Raw genomic sequence first — 17,938 nt, 5'->3', positions numbered from 1 at the left:
GGACCTGAAGCCCCACGGGACACGTGCTGGGTGCAGTGATGGTGATTTTAGGGTTCTCGATGCTGAAGGATCATACGCCCGTTGCCTGGAGACTGCCTCCTTTTTTTTTTTTTTTTTTTTTTTCTTGCTTTTTTTTTTTTTTTAGTTCTGTTTAAAGGAGAAAAAAAAATGGTGAAAATGTTATTTATTGGCAGAAATTATTTAATATAATTTTTTTTTTTTTTGTGAACAAGGAATGAATTTGTTAGAACTGTCTTAATGTAAATTGGAAGTCATCTTTAAGGAGAAAAAAAAAAAAAAAAAAAGTTAAAAATTGACACAGTCACTCGGCTCCGTTATGGTTTATTTTGGGGTGCAGGGGGGTGCCTGGCTCCTGGGGCGCAGGGGCACGGCAGGGAGCCCCCCCGGCCGTGGGGAAGGGAAGGAGGAAGGTTTTAGGGTCTGTTTTCCAGGCGCTGCCTTGCTCAGGGCCCCTCTCCGGGGCCGGGGCAGCGCCGAGCCGGCGTCGCCAAACCTCCCCAGCACGTCGGCACTTGTGAAGTCGCTCCCGGGCGCTTTTGTTGGAGAGCTCCTGGCTCCCCTCCTCATCCTTCCAGCCCCTGGCTGAGCAAATCACCCTCCTCCCGCTGCCTTCCTGGGTGCCAGGAGGAAGAGGAGGGCAGGCGCCAGCTCTTGCTTCACCCCCCCCCCCAGCTCCTTCCTCACGCCGAGGGCTGCCCAGGTTACAGCTCCCAGGCCGGATCCTGCCCGCAGGGGCAAACCCAGCTCCCAGCTGTGGCTCCCACATCTGGCTCCATCTCCCCACGCCTCGCCCTCGAGTTCAGCCCGCCACGTGCGATCCTTTCACCATCCCCACCCCGCGTGCCCGTGGGGTGACGCCCCTCCCAGCCCCCGGGTTGCACCCGCGGAAAGGATGCTCCAGCTTTCCCACCCTTTTCCTGTTTTTTGGGGGGGTTGGGTTTTTTTTTTGTTTGTTTGTTTTATCTTTTTTTTAATTTTTTTCCAACAGCTGGTGGGGAACCACCAGCAACCTGCCTCGCGCCCGGCGTCAGCGCCCAGCCCTGAGCTCTCCGACCCTCGGCGTCATTCCCCCCACCCCGGGGAGAGCATCCCAGGGCCCGGCCGCCCGCTCCCCGCTGGCATCGCCGCGCTGAGCAAACAGGAAACACTCGCCCTTTGTTAATCCCGTCCCAGGCTGCGCGTTAAATATTTATCTGCGAGCGGAGGCTGGCGCTGGGAGGCAGGGCCGGCGCTGGAGGCTGCTCGCCCAGCGAGGGGACGGTGGATGGGGCCGTGGGGGTGAGTTTGGTCCCTTCCTGGGAGGGGGGAAACTGGCCCCCCTCTCCCGCCCCCCCCCCGAGGGTGGGCTGCAGCAGAGGGGTGGCCGGGACCCCGCTGCCCACGGGTTTTTGCCAGTGGGTGTTGGGACCTCCAAGAGAAGGCAGGTGGGTGGGGTGGAGGGGACTGGCACCCCCCCCCCCTTGGTGTGCAGGGATGGGGGCTGAGCCCCCCCCCCGGGTTTAACCCTTTCCCCACGGTGCCCGCTGTCCCCTCTGCCCTTGTCTCCGTGGCGGGACCAGCTCCTGTCCCCAACCTACTTCCTCCCCACGGTGTCCCCGGCTTGCACTGGTGCACGGGGCGGGGGGGGGGGGAGCTGCCCCATCCCCACGGCTGTCGCACTGGAGCTGTGTCCTCCTGGGCTGTGACAGCGGGGAGCAGCCCCCCGCTCCTGTCATGTCCCCCCCCCCCTTTTTGTCCCCTGGATGCGTGCAGGCAGGGCTGGTGCCACCGGCCCCTTCGTCCCCAGCTCCTGGCAGGGGGAGGACGGGTGGCTTGGTGGGGACCGAGGGATGGCCAAAGCCACCATCCCGTGTCCCCCCACCCCACCCCGTGTGAGCTCCCCGGGAGGGGGGGGGACAGAGGCCTGAGCTGACGTGGGAGCGCGTGGGGTAGAGGAAGGGCCAGGGCTGCCCCGTTTTTGGGCTGTCAGCAGTTTTGGGGAGCAGCGGGAGCAGGAAGCGGGCGAGCGGCCGCGGCTGGGACACTGGCGCTGCCCGAGGGGGTGAGGTGGGGTGCGGGGTGTTAAATGAGGGTCCCCAACACCCAGACCCCTGCGGGATGGAGGGTCACCCGTGGGAAAGCAAGCAGCAGCGGGGACGAGGACTCCGCTTTCACCGTCATCGTCCTCCCCCGTGTTGGGGTTTGGGGGGGTCTGTGTGAGCACGGAGCCCTGCTCCCCACCTCCACTGGACACTTCCCTCCTCATCCTCCCCCCCAAAACCCTCTCCGAGCCCCCTGCTCCATCCCGGTGGGGAGCACCGTGGCCGGGGGGGGGGATTGAAGGGGGGGGGGGGGGGATTGAAGGAGGAGGGGGTGGTGGGGCTGGCGACACCGGGCTCGCCCCGTTTCGTAAGCGGGGGGGGGGGGGGGGGGGGGGGGCGCCGAGAGCGCGGGAACGCGTGCGCGGGGCGTGGGATGAGTTCAGCCTCTTGGCTCGTCTCCCTGGATCCCATCCCTGGAAATGTCACTGGAAACTCTGAATGGGCCGGCCCCGCTCCAGAGCGGGGAGCGCTGCGGGGGGGGGGGGAAGCAGTGCACCCCAGGGGGGCCAGAGCACCGAGGGAGGACGGCGGCTGCTGACCCAGCCGGGGGATGCTGCTGGGGGGGGGCTCTCGCCGCCGGCCCCCCGCTATGCTCTGAGGTCGTCCCGTCCCCCCCCATCCCCCCCCCCCCCGCCCCTTCTCCTTCCCCCGGCAAAGTTTGCGCCGTGCGTTTTTCTGCCCCGCCGCTCGCAGCTCCGTCCCGCTCGCCGCGGGGGTCCCCGAGCCCCCGGCCTCCCCCCCACCCCCACCCCCCCCCCGAGGCCGGCACCACCCAGGAGGTAAGAGCTGGCTCGGGGGCCGGCGAAGAGGGGGTGAGCGACGGGGACCAGCTCCCCGGGGGTCAGGATTTGGGGGACAGTCCGCGGGAGCGGGATGGGACCGAGCCCCGTGGAGCTGCGGGAGGGCTTTGTGCTGGGAATGGAGTGGGTTGGGGGTGCCCTGAGGAGGTGGGGGGGGGGGGGGGGGGGAGACTGCACCCCACTTTCTGTGCCCTGGGGCAAGTTGTTCCCGGGGCCTCAGTTTCCCTTCAATTATCAGAGCTGGCAGAGCCTCCGGCAGTGGGAGTGAGGGGCCGGGGGGATCCCCAGCCCCATCTGCCCCACGAGGGTGGCACGCAGGGCACCGTGCCGGGCTAGCAGCCCCCCACCAGCACCGGCTGGCCCTGTTTGAGGAGGGGGTCTCAAACAGACACTCCCCCCCCGCCTCTGCGAGTCCCACGGGTGATGGAAGGAGATGTTGGGGGGACAAGCAAGGACGCGGCGTGTCCCCCGCAAAAGATTCCCGGGGCTTCTCTCACCCCGGGAGCCATCCAAAACACCGACGCAGCCCCACAATCTCCCCGCAACGGTGTCGGGAGCTGTTACGGGGGTCCCGTCCCCCCCGAATTGCCCCCCCTCCCCGTGCTGCAGCTCGGGTGCCGCGGTGAGTCACGGCGTCGCCGGGCTCGGCCGCGCATTCCCACCGCCTCTTCCCTCCTTCCCTTCTCCCTTCCCTGTTTGCGCTGCAGGGTGGGGAAATACTTCTGCCTTTTCGTGTTTCTCGGCCCCGGGGAGGCTCGGCCCTGGCAGCTCTCCCGCTGCCGCCCTGCCCGTCGCCGCTGCCACCACGTGCGAGGCCGCTCGGTCATCACCCTGTCCCACTTTGGGGCGTTTTGACCCCAAAAAGCCCAGGGGGGACTGGAGCCAGGCAGGGAGAGGGACTGGGGAGTCGGGGGGGGGGGGGTGTTGTGTCTGGATCCGGGCGCAGCGGGGCTGAGCCCACGTGGAGAGCACCCGGGGATCAACCGCTTCCCCCAGCACTGTGAGGGTCCCCCAAATCTGGGATTGTCACCCCGCCACGGTGTCCCCTGCGCCGCTGGATAACGGGGGACGGTCCCTCAGACGGTCCTCCCAGAGCCGCCCCCCACCCTCCCCACACCCCCCCCCTCCCAAATCTCCCCAGTAAAGCCCAGTGAGAAGAAGGGAAGGATCTGGCAGACACGGGACCGGTTGTGAGTGCAGCCGCTCTCCCCGCAGGGCACGGGCAGCCCCGGGGGGCCATCCCGGCACCCCCCGGCCATGGCGGGACAGCTCCTGCCCCCCGACACCGGCCAGGGCGCGGAGGACGTCCCCCCCATCCACCCACCACCGTGGGTGCCCCCGCAGCACACGGCAACGCGGGTGAGTGGAGCTGGGGGGGGTTGGGGGGTGGAAGGGTGGGTGTTGCATGCCTGGGGTGGGACTTGGGGAGCCCCTTTGGCTTTGCCCCCACTGCAGCCCCCTCCTCGTGCTGCAGGTGCCCGTCATCCGCCACCGCGGCTCCAACACGCTGAATTTCGACTTCCACGACCCGGCGAGCCGCGGAGGGGCTGAGCGTGGCCGAGCGGCCCCCAAGAGCTCAGGTACAAGCCCCCGGGGACACCCCCGAGGGTGTGTGTCCCCCCCCCCGCCCCACTCCCTGGAGTGATGCTCAGCAGAGAGCCAGGACTCACCTTCACCCACCTCATCCCCAGCGAGCGAGTGGTACCAGACCTGGCCGGCCAAGGAGGCGAAAGCACCCAGCACCCCAGCGCCCACCGGCCCCACGCCCGGCCCTGGGGCTGCCCCCGCTTGCCCCCGGCCACCGGGCTGGTCGGCCACCTGGACCAAGGACAGCAAACGGCGGGAGAGGCGCTGGGTGAAGTACGACGGCATCGGGCCGGTGGACGAGACGGGGATGCCCATCGCCTCGCGCTCGGTGAGTCAGGGGGGGCACGGGGCTGGGGGGGGTGTGTGTGTGTGTGTCTCCACCTCCCCGTCACCCCTTTCCTCACCCCCCCACCCCCCCACACCCCCGGCCGTGTCCCCGCAGAGCGTCGACCGGCCCCGCGACTGGTACCGCAGCATGTTCCGGCAGATCCACCGCAAGCTGCCAGGTGAGTCCCGGTGCTGCGGCACGGCGCGGCGCGCCACGGCATCCGCTCACCTCCTCCTCCGTCCCCGCAGAGCCCGACTGGGACCCCCACCGCTGCCCCACGGGGAAGCTCGGCCCCTCGCCCACCGCGGTGCCTCCAGCCCCCCCAGAGCCACGGAGGAACGAGCCGCCACCGCCTGAGCCCCCCAGCATGCCCAACGGGCTGGACTGGTGAGTGCGGCACAGGGTGGCGTTTTGACGGTGCATGGGGACCCGTCCCCAGTGGGTGCCCACGGGGTGAGCTCCTCCTGGCTCCCCACAGGCCTAACTGGGGTGCCACCGGTGCCACCGTGGAGCCCGGCAGCATTTTTGACTACGAACCGGGGAAATCCTCGGAGCTGGAGCCGCCGTGGCAGGTAGGGTCTGGCAGCCCTGGCGCCCGCTCAGCCCCGGCACTGAGGGTGCTGTGGGTGCTGCGGTGGGCACCCACTTAACCCTCCCCTTGTCCCTTCCAGCCGCCCGCGGTGCCGCCGGTGCGGGCTCAGCCCATCGAGGTACGCTGTCAGTGGTGGGTGGGTGGGTGGGGGTCTGGGGGTGGCACTGGGGATCACGTGGGGTGCAGGTGGTTCCATCCAGCCCCACCGCAGCCCCATCCTGCCCGTGCAGGTGGTGCTGGAGCGGGAGCTGGAGCAGCTCAGCGAGGAGCTGGACAAGGAGATGAAGGCCATGGAGACGCGCCGGCAGCCCTGCCAGGTACCCCGAGGGGTCCCGAGCGCCCACGCCAGCCCACGGCCCCCTCGTCCCATCCCCGGGCTGGGGACACGTGGGGCCGACGGCGCGTACACCCGGCACCCGCGCGCGCATCCTCCTCCCGCGCGAGGCTCCAGCTGCGCTCCCGGCGGGATGCCGGCACAGCGGGATGCTGGCACAGCTGGATGCCGGCACAGCTGGATGCCGGCACAGCTGGCTGAGCGCCCGGCGGGACGCACGCACAGCCGGACGGTGGCCGTGGCTGTGGCCGTGGGACGCTAGGACCCGGCCGTCCAGCGGTTCTTGGCGCAGCGCAGCCGGGAGCTGGACTCCCTCGCTTCCCGCGGAGACTCAGCCTCTTGGATGATTAATTTTTCTCTCCCACCCCCTCCCGCTCCTCTCCGGCAGAGCTCGGCGGCTGCTCCCACCGCCCGCTCCCCTGCTCCGGCCTCCCCGGCGGCTCGGTGAGTAGCTCCCCCGTACCCCGAACCCCCCAATCTCTCTGCCCCGCGGCCCCACTCAAGGCAGGGGGGCAGCGGTGGGACAGGGCCCCACGCTGGGGTTGGAGGGGGAGGGCGGACGGGACTGTCCCTCCAACATCCCAGCTCCCGTGGCAGGGTGGGGGTCCCCACGCATCCCCCTGCAGAACCCCCCGTGGCCCTGCTGGCTGCGTCACCCCCCCACCACACCCCAGCACGGGTGGGGGACCCCGGCGCCGGGCCGGCTGCCCAGTGGGTGGGACGGGGCTGGACTGGGACTGACCCTTTCCCCCGTCCAGCTCGTGCGGGGACACCGTGTCCCGGGGTTTGGCTCGGTCCCAAGGGAGGTGACGGCGGTTGGATTCCCACCGCTGTGTCCCCGTTGGGACACCTGCGCTGACGGGGGGGGTGGCCGGTACACTCCGGGATGGAGGGGGGGGCACCCCAGGACATCCCCACGACCCCGTGCCCTGCCCCGGCAGTGGGAAGTAAACAAACAAACAAAGCCCTCCACTTCTTGTAGGACCTACCGTAACCCCCCCAGGGGTGCGCGTGGGAGGGGCTGGAGGGCTGGCTGCCCCCCCCTGCCCGACCCCTCCCTCTGGGCTGGGTGGTGTGGGGGGGGAGAATTTGGTCTCTTTAAGTGCCCCCCAGGAGCAGGGTTATCCATTAGCCAGGCGGCCCTCCCCGGTGCTCGCCTGCTTCCTGCTCTGTGGCAGCAGGGACGTGCCGCCGGCACCACCGGCAAACTTTGGACCCGTCCCGCCTGGCCACCCCCGGGATGAGACCCTGGAGGGGCACGGAGTTGGGGGGGGACGACCCCAACATCCTGGTCCAGGGGGACCCCAGTATCTTAGTCCCCGGGGGGACCCCAACATCCTGGGCCCAGGGGTCCTCCCCTCGGAGGGCGGTGGGGTCGGGAGCAGGGGCTGGATGTGGGGGGGATCAGCCCCACCCTGAGCCGCTGTCACCCCGCAGGAGTCCCTTGTCACCCCGCCGGCTGCAGACACCTCCCCCCGGCACCCACCGCCCCCCCGCCAGCCCCAGCATGGAGCAGGGTGGCCTGGGGCTGGCCAGTGACCGGAGCCGTGCAGCCCCCAGCAGAGGTGAGCCCCCCCCACCCTCCAAGAAGCCGTGACGTACCAGGGGGTACCCCGTGCACCCCAACCCCACCGCGTGACACCCCGCTCTTTGCAGACACCCTCAGGCCAGGGACCCTCCCCAGCCTCTCTGATTTGGGGGACCCCGTGGAAGCCGTCAGGAGGGAGGAGAAGAAGGTGAGGCCAGGATGGTCCCATCCCCTATGGGATTGGGGGTGGCTGGGATGGGGGAACCCCCCTGCCCCCCGACCCTGCAACCTCTCCCCTCCCTCCCCAGATGAAAGCCGCTCGCCTCAAGTTCGACTTCCAAGCTGAGTCGCCCAAGTAAGCGATGGAGCTGCTGGGGGGGGGTCCCCGCTGTGCCCCTGCGGTCCCTCGGGCGGTGGGTGGGGACTGGAGGAGCGCTGGGATGTGGGGTGGGTGGGTGCCCCCCCCCCGGACTGGTGTGAGCGGTGTCCCTTGCAGGGAGCTGACCCTGCAGAAAGGGGACATCGTCTACATCCATAAGGAAGTGGACAGGAACTGGCTGGAGGGCGAGCACCACGGCCGCGTGGGCATCTTCCCCTCCAACTACGTGGAGGTGAGCCCGGGCGGGGGATGGAGAGGGGCCAGCGGGGTTGGAGAGCGGGGTTGGAGACCCTCACCCGTATCCCCGCGCCCCCCCTCCACCCCCGCCCCTCTCCAGATCCTGCCCCCCACGGAGGTGCCCAAGCCCATCAAGGCACCCACCATCCAGGTGCTGGAGTACGGCGAAGCCCTGGCGCTTTACAATTTCCGCGGGGAGCTGCCCGTCGAGCTTTCCTTCCGCAAGGTACCGCCGCGCCGCGCCGCGCCGCGCCGTGCCGTGCCGTGCCGTGCCGTGCCACGCCGTGCTAACCCCCCCTCTGGTCCCCTCGGCAGGGCGAGCGGGTCTGCCTGGTGCGGCGGGTGGACGAGAACTGGTACGAGGGGCGCATCTCCGGCACCAGCCGTCAGGGCATCTTCCCCGCCACCTACGTGCAGGTGCTGAAGGAACCCAAGGTCAAAGCCACCGCCGAGGATTTCCCCCCCTCGCCCGCCTCCGCCAGCCCCCGGCTCCCGGCTGGATCCCCAGCCCTGCAGCGCTCACCCGGCCCCCGGGCCCCCCCGCTTTCCGCTGCTTCCCCCCGGGAGGCAGAGCGAGGTGCTGGTGAGGCTGGTGGGCGCCCGCCCTCACCCCGCCACCTCGGCTTCGCCTTCCCCCCTTCCCCAAAGCTACCCCGTGCCGGCGGCCCGAGCCCCTCGCCGGCCCCCGCCAGCCCCCCTCACCTTGCAGCCGCCCATCCCCAGGAGCCGTGGCGCCCGGCCTGGCCCCCCGAGAAGGTGAGCGACCCCCCTGACCCCCGGCATCGTGCCCCAGCACCGCCGGGGATGGGGGTGCTGCCCTGTAACGCTGCGCCCATCCTCTCCTCCCTGCAGTGTGCAGCCCCGGGGGCACCCACCAGCACCCATCCCGAGCCCGCCCCGTCCTACAACGGCTCCGAAATCCAGTGGACCCCGTAAGTAGGGGGAGGAGCGGCACGTGGTGTCCCCACACAGCACCCGTGGTGACACAGGCTCTGGTCACCGTGTCCCGCAGGTACCGGGCACTCTACCAGTACCGGCCCCAAAACGCCGACGAACTGGAGCTGCTGGAGGGCGACCGGGTGGATGTCATGCAGCAATGCGACGACGGCTGGTTTGTGGGTGCGTGGCCGCCGGGGAAGGGGACAGGGACGGTGACCCGTTGCCACCGCCACCCCCCTCACCACCTCTCCTTCGCCTTTATCCCCTCCTCAGGCGTCTCCAGGAGGACGCAGAAATTCGGCACTTTCCCCGGCAATTACGTGGCGCCGGTGTGACCCGCGGTGCTGGGAAGAGAAGCTTGGTGGGAGGTGCGGGGCCGGGGGCTCCCCACTGTCCCTCCTCGGCCACCCTGTGTCCCCCTCCGTGTCCCCCCACGGGGACGAAGTGCCTCCAGCTCCCTCCTGCCCCTATGGGGCTGCCTTTAACAGGGAGCAATCCCCGCCCTGAGTAAGGGGAGGGGGCTCCCCCACCCCAGTGCCTTAACCCGAGCCCTGCTCGCTGCTGCCCGGTGCTTTATCGCCCACGGGCCGGGTGGCCCCACGTCCCCCCGGGCAGTGCCGGGGTGACCTGGCCGGTGCCGGGCCCGACCATGACGGTTGTGACCCGAAATGCCGGGGCCGTGCCACACGCCCGGGAGTCACGTTCGCTTCTTATCCATCATTAAAGCTCAGCTCAGCCCGAGCCAAGGCCCAGCTTAGTGGGGCCGGGATGGGGGCCCGCGGGGTGGTGCCCACGGGGAGATGTGGGGCGGAGGCCCGTGGGGTGCCGCGTGGGGTGCCGTGGTCCCTGTGGGCCTTGTGCTGCTTGCGTGGCCACGGTGCTGTGCAGGGTTACAGCTCAGCGCGGGGGGGGCTGCGAGGGGGAGGCACGTGGGGCAGCGAGGTGGCATGTGGGGCTGCAACGGTGCCTGGGGAGGGGGGGGGGGGGCTGCAGTGGCAAGTGAGGGGGTTGCAGGGGGAGCATGTGGGGTTGCAGGGGAGCTTGGGGGGCTGCAACGGTGCCTTTGGGGGGCTGCAGTGGCACGTGGGGGGTTGCAGGGGTGAACGTGAGGTTGCGATGGAACATTTGGGGCTTCAACGGTGCCCGGGGGGGGCTGCAGTGGCACGTGGGGGGTTACAGGGGGAGCATGTGGGGCTGCAGGGGAGGATGGGGGGGCTACAGTGGTGCTTATGGGGTTGCAGCGGTGCCCGTGGGAGGTTGCAGGGATGCACATGAGGTTACAACAGGACGTGGGGGGCTGCAGGGGAGCATGGGGGGGGCTGCAAGGGAGCATGGAGGGGGCTGCAGTGGTGCTTACAGGGTTGCGACGGTGCCCGTGGGGGGGCTGCACGTTGCTACGACGGCCCCCGGGGGCTGATGCTGCGCCGGGGTGTGACGCTGAGTGGGGCAGTGACACCCCGAGGAGCCAGAGATGCTCCGTGGGGTCGCGGGGCACCCCTTTACCCCCCAACTTCCGAGCCCACCCGCGGTCCCCCGCGGCATCTGCCGGCCCCCGTGGCCGCGGCGTCTCGCCGGGCCGGGCCGAGCCCCTCACCGAGCGCCCCGTCGGGGCGGCCGTGCCCGCAGACGGCGCTACCGAGCCCGGCCCGGCCCCGCCGGGCTCCGCCGGCCCCTTCCGAGGGGGCGGCGCCGGGGCCGCGATCGGGCTCCGCCGCCCCACGGGGCCGCCCGGCTCGGCCGCCCACCCGTGAGTGTCTGCGTGGGGTGTGTGTGTGGGGGGGTGGATGGGGATGGAGCGGGGAGGGGGGTCGCTGTCCCCGGGATGCTGCCGCCTTGTCGCGGGGTGCCGTCCCTCGGGGGGGTCCCGGTGCCCGGGGTGGTTGCTCCCCCTGGCAGGGTGGGATGGAGGGGGGGGGTGTCGGGGGTGTAGTTTGGGGGAGCAGGCAGCCCGTCCCGCAGGTGTTGTCCCCACGGCCCCCGCGGCTCCTGGCATCGCTTGTCACCCGTGGTCACGCCTCGTGGGGTGCCAGGCGGCACCGCCAGCCGCCACGGCCACAAAAGCATCGCTGTGAGGGGGGAGCGGAGCCCGGCCGGAGCAGGGGAGAGGTGGGGGGCAGGGGAGGGGGGCGGGGGACAGGAGAGGGGGTACAGGGGACGGAGGAGGGGTTCAGGGGACAGGAGAGGGGTTCAGGGGACAGAGGGGGGGGTGCAGGGGACAGGAGAGGGGGTACAGGGGACAGAGGGATGTGCAGGGGATGGGGTGGGGTGCAAGGGACTGAGGGGGGGGTGCAAGGGACAGAGGGGGGATGCAGGAGATGGGATGGGGTGCCGGAGACAAAGAGGGGGTACAGGGGACAGGAGAGGGGTGCAGGGGACAGAGGGGGGCTGAAGGGGATGAAGTGGGGTGCAGGGGACAGAGGAGGGGTGCGGGGGACAGGAGAGGGGGCGCAAGGGATGGGGTTGGGGTGCAGGGGGCAAAGAGGGGGTACAGGGGATGGAGTGGGGCTGCAGGGGACAGAGGGGGGGTGCAAGGGACAGGGGTGGGGTACAGAGGACAGAGCCGGGAGTGTGGGGGACAGGGGTGGGGTGCTGGGGATGGGAGTGGAGTCAGGGGACAGAGGAGGGGTGCAGGACTGTTGGGGAGCCCGGGGGTCGTGCCCAGCAGGGGTGTCGGGGTCCCCAGGGGCGGCAGACCTCTCTGCCCAGAGATGCTGAGCGTGCCGGGCATGGGGAGGGGGGTTTGGGGTTTCCTCCCGGCGCTGCGAAGCCCAGCCCAGGAAATTCTTCCGGGCAGCTTCTCAAGCCCCTCTTTGTGCGCTTGGGATTTTTAAAATGCCTTCCCCGGCGGTTGCGGACGGGGTGCCGGGCTCCCGCGGCCCCCCCGGGGCTGTGCCGGCGAGCTCGGGCCCGGCTGCGCTGCCGGCTGCGGCGGGACGGGACGGGACGTGGCCGAGCTGGTGCCGGGCAGGGAGAAGCGATGCCAAACTGGACATTTCGGGGAGGGGGGCTGCCCATTCCCAGCCGATCCCATTGAAGCCGGGGGCTGCTGTGCTTTCTGGGGTGCCCTGGGGACCCCCTGTTACCCCCCGGGGGGATCCTCAGCATCCTTTACCGGCATGGCTAAGGACGAAGGGCTCGGGGGGGGTGGTGCTTGCACCCCCGCTGTGTGTCCAGCCCCCCGTCCCCGCAGCGGGGTCCTTCCCTTGCCCCTCCAAAAACCAAGGCCTGGCTCTGCCGTGCCGTGCCACGAGCTGTCGTGCCACCGATTTCCTGCCTTGCACAAGGCCCGCGGGGTGGGTGGGGGAGCTGGTGAGGTGACCTCGCCTGCCCCGTCCCACCATCACGGGGTGCCTGGGACCCCCCTGTCCCCCAGGCAGCCGGGGGGTGTGGGGGGCTACGACTCGGCGGAGGAGGAAGCTGGGGGACACTGGGGCAGCAAGAGGAAGCGGCAGCGGCTGCCGGCACCCTGCGAGTTTGTGAGGCTGTGGGTCCCCTCCCCGGAAGGAAAGCGCTGCCGGTCTCCATCGGTCTGGTGACCCTCGGGGTGCAGGGCTGGGGGGGGGGGAGCGGTGGAGGGGCGGTGGGGTGCAAGGGAGACGGGGAGGGGGAAGGCCACCAGTGGGTGGTCTGCCGGGCTGTGCCTCGTGGAGGAAGGAGAGAGCCCTCCTCTGCCTCGTCCCCTCGGCACCCCGGGGGGGTTCCTCACGCCGCCGCTCCCTTCCCACCCAGAACTTCCCGCTGCCATGCCGGTGACGGTGACCTTGGCCGGCCCGGCCCCCTGGGGCTTCCGCATCACGGGGGGAAGAGATTTTGGGAAGCCCATCACCGTCTCCAAGGTAGGAGCTCCCCCCCCACACACCTCCATGTGTCCCCTGGCCCCGGGGAGCGCTGCTGGGGCGGGTGCCGTGCCAGGCTGCTCCGGGGAGCCGATCCTGTTTACTGTCCTTGAGGGATCCTGCTCCGTGGGAACGGCCCCACGGCGGGTGACAACGGCGTGGGGGCTCGTGCCGCCGCTGGGCTGGGTAGGGCTACGCTGTTTCCAGCTGTTGTTGCCGTGGCCTTGGTCCCCTCTCGTCGGTGCACACCCCGGCAGAGGGTCTGGCATTGTTTTGGCAGGGCCGTGGGGACCACGGTGGGTGGGAGCATCCCGGTGGGGGTGGGATGTGGGGACCGACACCGAGCTGGTGTCACCCGACGGCGTGCCAGGACCTCGGCGACGCACGAGGGTTGCCCGTGGGGATGCTGCGCTGCTTCCCTCCGGCGTGCGCGGGGCCGAGGGAGCGCTGGTGTTGGGGCTCGCTGCCCCCAGCACCTCCGAGATAACGCGGGGGCTGTCCCCACGTCCCCCCTGCTCCTCGGAGGTGGCGGAGCACGGGAAGGCGGCCGCGGGCGACCTCCGGCCGGGGGACGTCATCGTCACCATCAACGGGGAGAGCGCGGCCGAGATGCTCAACGTGGAGGCGCAGAATAAGATCAAGCAGAGCCCCGGGCGGCTCCAGCTGCAGGTGGAGAGGTGGGTGCTGTGATGGGTGCTGTGATGGGGGGGGGGGGGGTGTAGCAGCTTAGACGCCTGGGTGCCCAGCCCCAGGGGACCCGGCGCTGGCTGGGGTCCCCAACCACGTGTGTGCCGGTTGTTTTTCCCCCCTCCGGCAACTCCCGGGGCTGCGCCATCCCCACGGGAGCCTGTCCTGGCTCTGTAATTAAAGAGTCAGGTGGTAACGAGGCCGGGTAGCCCTGGCAGCCGTTACCTGGCTGACTGGTCCCAGTTGGGGACCTGGGGCTGCTGCCTCTTGCCGCCACCCCGGGGGGGCTGCAGGGGAATGGGCATGCCACGGATGCAGAGGGGCTGCTGGCTCCTGGGGCAGATGCAGGACCCCCCCCCCTCCCCTTCTCCCTCGGTCCCCAGGGCCCCGATGTCACTTCCCAGCCACACCAACGGGGACACCTCGCCGGAGAGGCTGGCCACACGCTTCCAGGTGAGCCCCGCCAGCCCCCCCATACCCTCCTCCCCCCACCCCGCCCCAGGGCTGATTTCAGCTGCTGGCATCACCCTGTCCCCCCTTCCAGGACACGCTGCGGATGCAGGAAGAGAGCCAGGGTGCCCTGAGAGCCTCCTGCTCCAGCCTGGCATCCCTCACCCCGCCGCCAGGCAGCAGCAGGTAAGGTGGGACCTGCTGGAGGGGGGGGCTGTGGGGTGGGCAGGGGTCCGGGCACGGCAGGGACTCTCCTGATGGCTCCGTTCTCTCCCCTCAGCTCGCAGCCCTCGGAGGAGCAGTTCGTCTGTCCTGGCCTCTGCCAGGTGAGCAGGGAGCTGGGGGGATGTGGGGAGCCGGGCAGAGGTTCGGGGGGGGGGGGGATCTGTGCACCATCACCTCTTGCAGCCCCAACCCAATCCCCCATTGCAGCCCCAAACCATCCCCCATTGCAGCCCCAAATTATTGCCCTATGCAACCCTAAACCATCCCCCTTTGCAACCCCAAACCATCACCCCTTGTAGCCCCAAACCATCACCCTTCGCAGCCCCAAACCACTGCCCCTTGCAACCCCGAACCATCCCTTCTTTTAGCCCCAAACCATCCCCCTTTGCAGCCCCAAACCATCCCCCATTACAGCCCCAAACCATTCCCTTTTGCAGCCCCAAACCATTGCCCCTCGAAACCCCAAACCACCCCCCATTGCAACCCCAAACCATCACCTCCTGTAGCCCCATAGCATCCCCCTCTGCAACCCTAAACTATCCCCTTTTGCAACCCCAAACCGTCATCTCTTGTAGCCCAGAACCATCCCCCACTACAGCCCCAAACCATTCCCGTTTGCAGCCCCAAACCATCACCCTTCGCAGCCCCAAACCATTGCCTCTTGAAACCCCAAACCGTCCCCCATTGCAGCCCCAAACCATCCCCCATTGCAGCCCCATTGCCACACTACCGCCAGCCCCTCTCTGCCTCGGGGACCCTCCTGCCACGCCACCGGTGCCGCCTCCCCGCCGCGCTGGCAGGCACCCCGGCCCCGCGGGCACCGGCACACCCGGCCAGGGATGTTTTCCTCGCTCCTACCCGACGCCTCTTGGCAACGGCGCCAGCCTGGGGAGGCTAAACCAGTTTGGGGAGGCCTAGCCCTGCTCCCACGAGCCCGGGGGGCGAGGTGGTGGTGGTGGTGGGGGGACGACTGGGGCGTTGGCAGGGCAGGGACCCGCAGCCCGGCGCACCCCCGGCAGTGCCCGCCGGCCTCTGTCGAGGGGAGATGCCCGGGATGCCCGGGGGCCCGGGTGCCTCCCTCACCGCCCGGACCGGTCCTGGGATGCCCGCAACCACCCCATCCCACCCCGCCGCGGTTTCGGGCGGCTGCTGCACCCCACGGGGCAGCCGCTGGCTCCGGAGTTGGCGTCTCCCTCCTCTCCTCCCTCCCCGTTTTCTTTTTTTCTCTTGTTTTTCAAGCCCAAATCGGGAAGCGCGGTGGCCCTGAGCACGGCCCTTCCCAGCTGCCTTTGGCCGTGGCCCCGGCCGCCCCTTGGCTCCTCCAGCCGCCCGCTCCCTCCTTCCTCCCCAGCCCTTTATTTGCTTTGGTGCCGGCCCCAGAGGGTCCCTCCCTGTCCCGGAGCCCCCCCACTGCGGGGCTGGGGCTGTGCCCAAAACCCCCTGCCCACAGGGGAAGGGCTGCCCTTGGACGGCGCTTTTTGTCGCATCCCAGGGCGGGTTGGTACTAGCGGGGACGAAGCCAAGACGCCCAGCTCCACCCGTGCCTAATTTTAGCTCGTCCCTCGCCTGCTCGTGATCCCGGAGAGGCCCGGCGCTGCCCCACTCCCTCTCCGCGGGGTTTTGGGCAGGGGCTCCTTTTCCTCATCCCCTTTCCCGGGCTCTTGCTGGGGCTTTGCATCTGCGTGGCGGCTGCTCCCGGGAACATCGGCTTCCACTTAGCCGGGGTTTCGCCTTTCCTGCCTCGCCGAGGCCGCTAAGCAGGAGCAGATGCCGGGGAAGGGACGGGCGCAGGCGCAGGGTTACCGGGGTGGGGAGCAGTGGGGGTGCTGCCCTCAGCCCCCCCCGACATCCCGCTGGCCCCAGCCTGGGAGGGTAGGAGAAGCGGGTGCCCCATGCAGAGCCTTGGAGCATCCCTGCCTCCCTCCTGGGGAGGGGGACGGAGCACCCACCCCTTTGGGGACCCGGGCTTGGGAAAGACCAAGGGTGTCCCCAGGGGGCCCAGGAGGAGAGGGGGGGTCTGCAGTCACCCTCCCCTGCGCTCTGCCCTGGAGATGCCACGCTCGCCGCCCCCGCCGGGCTTGGGATATGTTGAGGGGGCTAATGCCACCCCCGCCAAAAGGTACCCAGCACCTCTCTCCCCCCACCCCTAGCAGGAGCGAGGAAGCCTGAGCCACCAGAACAGCTCCCCGGGGTCAATCTTGCCTCCACCCCCCCCGCGCCCACCCTCACCGGGGCTCGGGGCCCCCCCAAACCCTTGGGAGACGTGCAGAGAGCAGCGCCGCTCCTCATCCTCTCCCAGCCCTTGCAACAGGTACGGAGCGAGCTCGGGGTTGGGGAGGGGGGGGACACGTAGAGGTGGGGAAGCCCCCATCCCTCACCCCCCGCCCCCCCCAGCACCTATCCCAAAGGGTGCTGCCTTGCCGAGGGAGCCCGTGGAAAGAGTTAACCCACCTGCGAGGCAGGTAGGGCCGTGGGAGGGCCGGGCAGGCTGGGGCAGCTCCCCAGGGTGGAGGGAGCAGGTGGCGGGGTGCAATTCGGCAGACCCGGGTGCTGGGACAACCCCTTAACCCCCTCTAAAATCCCCCTTCCCCCCCCCCCCCCCCCCAAACCCTGGGGTACCATCCCACAGCCTGGGCTCGGAGCCGGCCATGCGGCGCTTGGAAGAGGATTCGGAGGTTTACAAGATGCTGCAGGAGAACCGGGAGCTGCGGGCGGCCCCGCGGCAGTCCAGCACCTTCCACCGGCTGCAGGAGGCTCTGGAGGACGAGGGCGGAGGTGAGGGGGGGGGTCCTGGGTGGGTGGGGGTGAGGGGGACATGGGTACGGCCGGGGTGGTGGCGGGACCCTGATGGTTTCATCTCCCCGCAGCCGGCCTTGCAGCCCCCTTCCCCAGCCGGCTCTCGCCCAGCGCCCGCAAACCCGTGGCCGGCGTCCAGAAGCTGCACGTCTGCGAGAAATGCGGCAGCACCATCGCGTGAGTCGGCCCTGCCATCCCTCCCTGCGGGGCCAAAAGGAGGTTGATCCATAACAGGGTAAAGAGGGGACCCCAGAGAGAGGGGGTGCCCCGCTGATGCCCCCCCAACCTGTTTCCCCCAGGACGCAGGCGGTGCGGATCCAGGACGGCCGGTACCGGCACTCATCCTGCTACGCCTGCGCCGACTGCGGCCTCAACCTGAAGATGCGGGGTCACTTCTGGGTGGGGGACGAGCTCTACTGCGAGAAACACGCCCGCCTGCGCTACCAGGGCCCCCCGGGGGGGCCCGTCACCCCCTCTGTGTCCCCCCACTCCTGAGCCCCAGGCACCGGCGCGGCGCGACGGGGAGCTCGCTGCCTGCCCCGCCTCGTGTCCCGGGGAGCAGAGCGCACCCCGAACCCCCCGTTCTGGGGTGTCCCACCGCTGCTTTGGTAGGGTGGGGGGTCTGCGTTTAAGGGGGGGTGGGTGTTTGGGTTGGGGGCGTCACCGGGTTGAGGCGGGGGATGCGCTGCAGCTGCCCGCCTTTGCCCCTGCTGTGCCAGTGCGTGTGATGAGCTGGGTTGGTTCTCAGCCTGGGCTGCAGCAAGCCTGGGGACATGGCGGGGGGGGGGGGGGGGGGAGGCACGGGGGGGGCACAGGGACGCTTGAGCACTTAGGTACTGGAGAGGGGGCTGGCACCGCTTTGTACACTGACTGCAAAGGGCTTCTCTGAGATATTAAACCAGATCTCTATATAAATATAATATATATTTGCTCTGCTCCCATGTCTGGTCTGTGCGGGGCGAGGGGGGGGCTGGTAGCAGGCACCCCAGCCCCCGCCACCCTCCTGCCTGCACCCGTAGCAGCAGTGGGGAGCTGGAAAGTGAGGGGGGGGGGGGGGGTCCAGGGCTTGGCACATGACACGGTGCAAAGAAGCTGGACCCCCATGTAGGGGGCCGGTG

At 69.5% G+C, this 17,938-nt stretch overlaps 2 protein-coding genes across 6 annotated transcripts; both read left to right on the top strand.

Moving 5' to 3' along the window:
* Window positions 1-1,199: 1,199 nt before the first annotated feature.
* SORBS3 (sorbin and SH3 domain containing 3) lies at window positions 1,200-9,567 on the top strand. 2 transcript variants are annotated; one of them, XM_042801603.1, is made up of 19 exons: window positions 1,200-1,299; window positions 4,118-4,261; window positions 4,377-4,482; window positions 4,594-4,817; window positions 4,932-4,995; window positions 5,066-5,204; window positions 5,296-5,389; window positions 5,489-5,527; window positions 5,640-5,726; window positions 6,132-6,187; window positions 7,181-7,308; window positions 7,400-7,479; window positions 7,580-7,626; window positions 7,768-7,882; window positions 7,988-8,113; window positions 8,203-8,643; window positions 8,740-8,819; window positions 8,900-9,006; window positions 9,100-9,567. In XM_042801603.1, exons 2-19 carry the CDS (start codon window positions 4,160-4,162, stop codon window positions 9,159-9,161), a joined length of 2,097 nt encoding a protein of 698 aa, XP_042657537.1. In that variant the 5' UTR covers window positions 1,200-1,299; window positions 4,118-4,159; the 3' UTR covers window positions 9,162-9,567. The 2 variants fall into 2 exon arrangements, with proteins under 2 accessions (XP_042657537.1, XP_042657538.1); XM_042801604.1 differs by lacking the exon at window positions 1,200-1,299 and adding an exon at window positions 2,863-2,881.
* Window positions 9,568-10,511: 944 nt separating this feature from the next.
* On the top strand, window positions 10,512-17,756 carry PDLIM2 (PDZ and LIM domain 2). 4 transcript variants are annotated; one of them, XM_042801336.1, is made up of 10 exons: window positions 10,512-10,573; window positions 12,556-12,662; window positions 13,188-13,339; window positions 13,733-13,802; window positions 13,894-13,985; window positions 14,080-14,125; window positions 16,175-16,335; window positions 16,654-16,799; window positions 16,892-16,997; window positions 17,120-17,756. In XM_042801336.1, the coding sequence occupies exons 2-10, from the start codon at window positions 12,570-12,572 to the stop codon at window positions 17,313-17,315; spliced, it is 1,062 nt and encodes a 353-aa protein (XP_042657270.1). In that variant the 5' UTR covers window positions 10,512-10,573; window positions 12,556-12,569; the 3' UTR covers window positions 17,316-17,756. The 4 variants fall into 4 exon arrangements, with proteins under 4 accessions (XP_042657270.1, XP_042657271.1, XP_042657269.1 ...); XM_042801337.1 differs by lacking the exon at window positions 10,512-10,573 and adding an exon at window positions 10,873-10,932; XM_042801335.1 differs by lacking the exon at window positions 10,512-10,573 and adding an exon at window positions 12,260-12,353.
* The last annotated feature ends 182 nt before the right edge of the window (window positions 17,757-17,938 follow it).

This window comes from Tyto alba, unplaced genomic scaffold, assembly GCF_018691265.1.
Source record: "Tyto alba isolate M040663 unplaced genomic scaffold, T.alba_DEE_v4.0 Super-Scaffold_34, whole genome shotgun sequence".
NCBI classification, from domain to species: domain Eukaryota; kingdom Metazoa; phylum Chordata; class Aves; order Strigiformes; family Tytonidae; genus Tyto; species Tyto alba.
This window is presented reverse-complemented; position numbering and strand designations above follow the sequence as displayed.

Coding starts and splice junctions, on each gene's coding strand:
- SORBS3 (XM_042801603.1), top strand. CDS start 4,160: ATGGCGGGACAGCTCCTGCCCCCCGACACCGGCCAGGGCGCGGAGGAC. Junction 4,483..4,593: donor AGCGGCCCCCAAGAGCTCAG/GTACAAGCCCCC, acceptor CCTCATCCCCAG/CGAGCGAGTGGTACCAGACC. Junction 8,644..8,739: donor CGGCCTGGCCCCCCGAGAAG/GTGAGCGACCCC, acceptor TCCTCCCTGCAG/TGTGCAGCCCCGGGGGCACC.
- PDLIM2 (XM_042801336.1), top strand. CDS start 12,570: ATGCCGGTGACGGTGACCTTGGCCGGCCCGGCCCCCTGGGGCTTCCGC. Junction 12,663..13,187: donor AGCCCATCACCGTCTCCAAG/GTAGGAGCTCCC, acceptor TGCTCCTCGGAG/GTGGCGGAGCACGGGAAGGC. Junction 13,803..13,893: donor GGCTGGCCACACGCTTCCAG/GTGAGCCCCGCC, acceptor CCCCCCTTCCAG/GACACGCTGCGGATGCAGGA.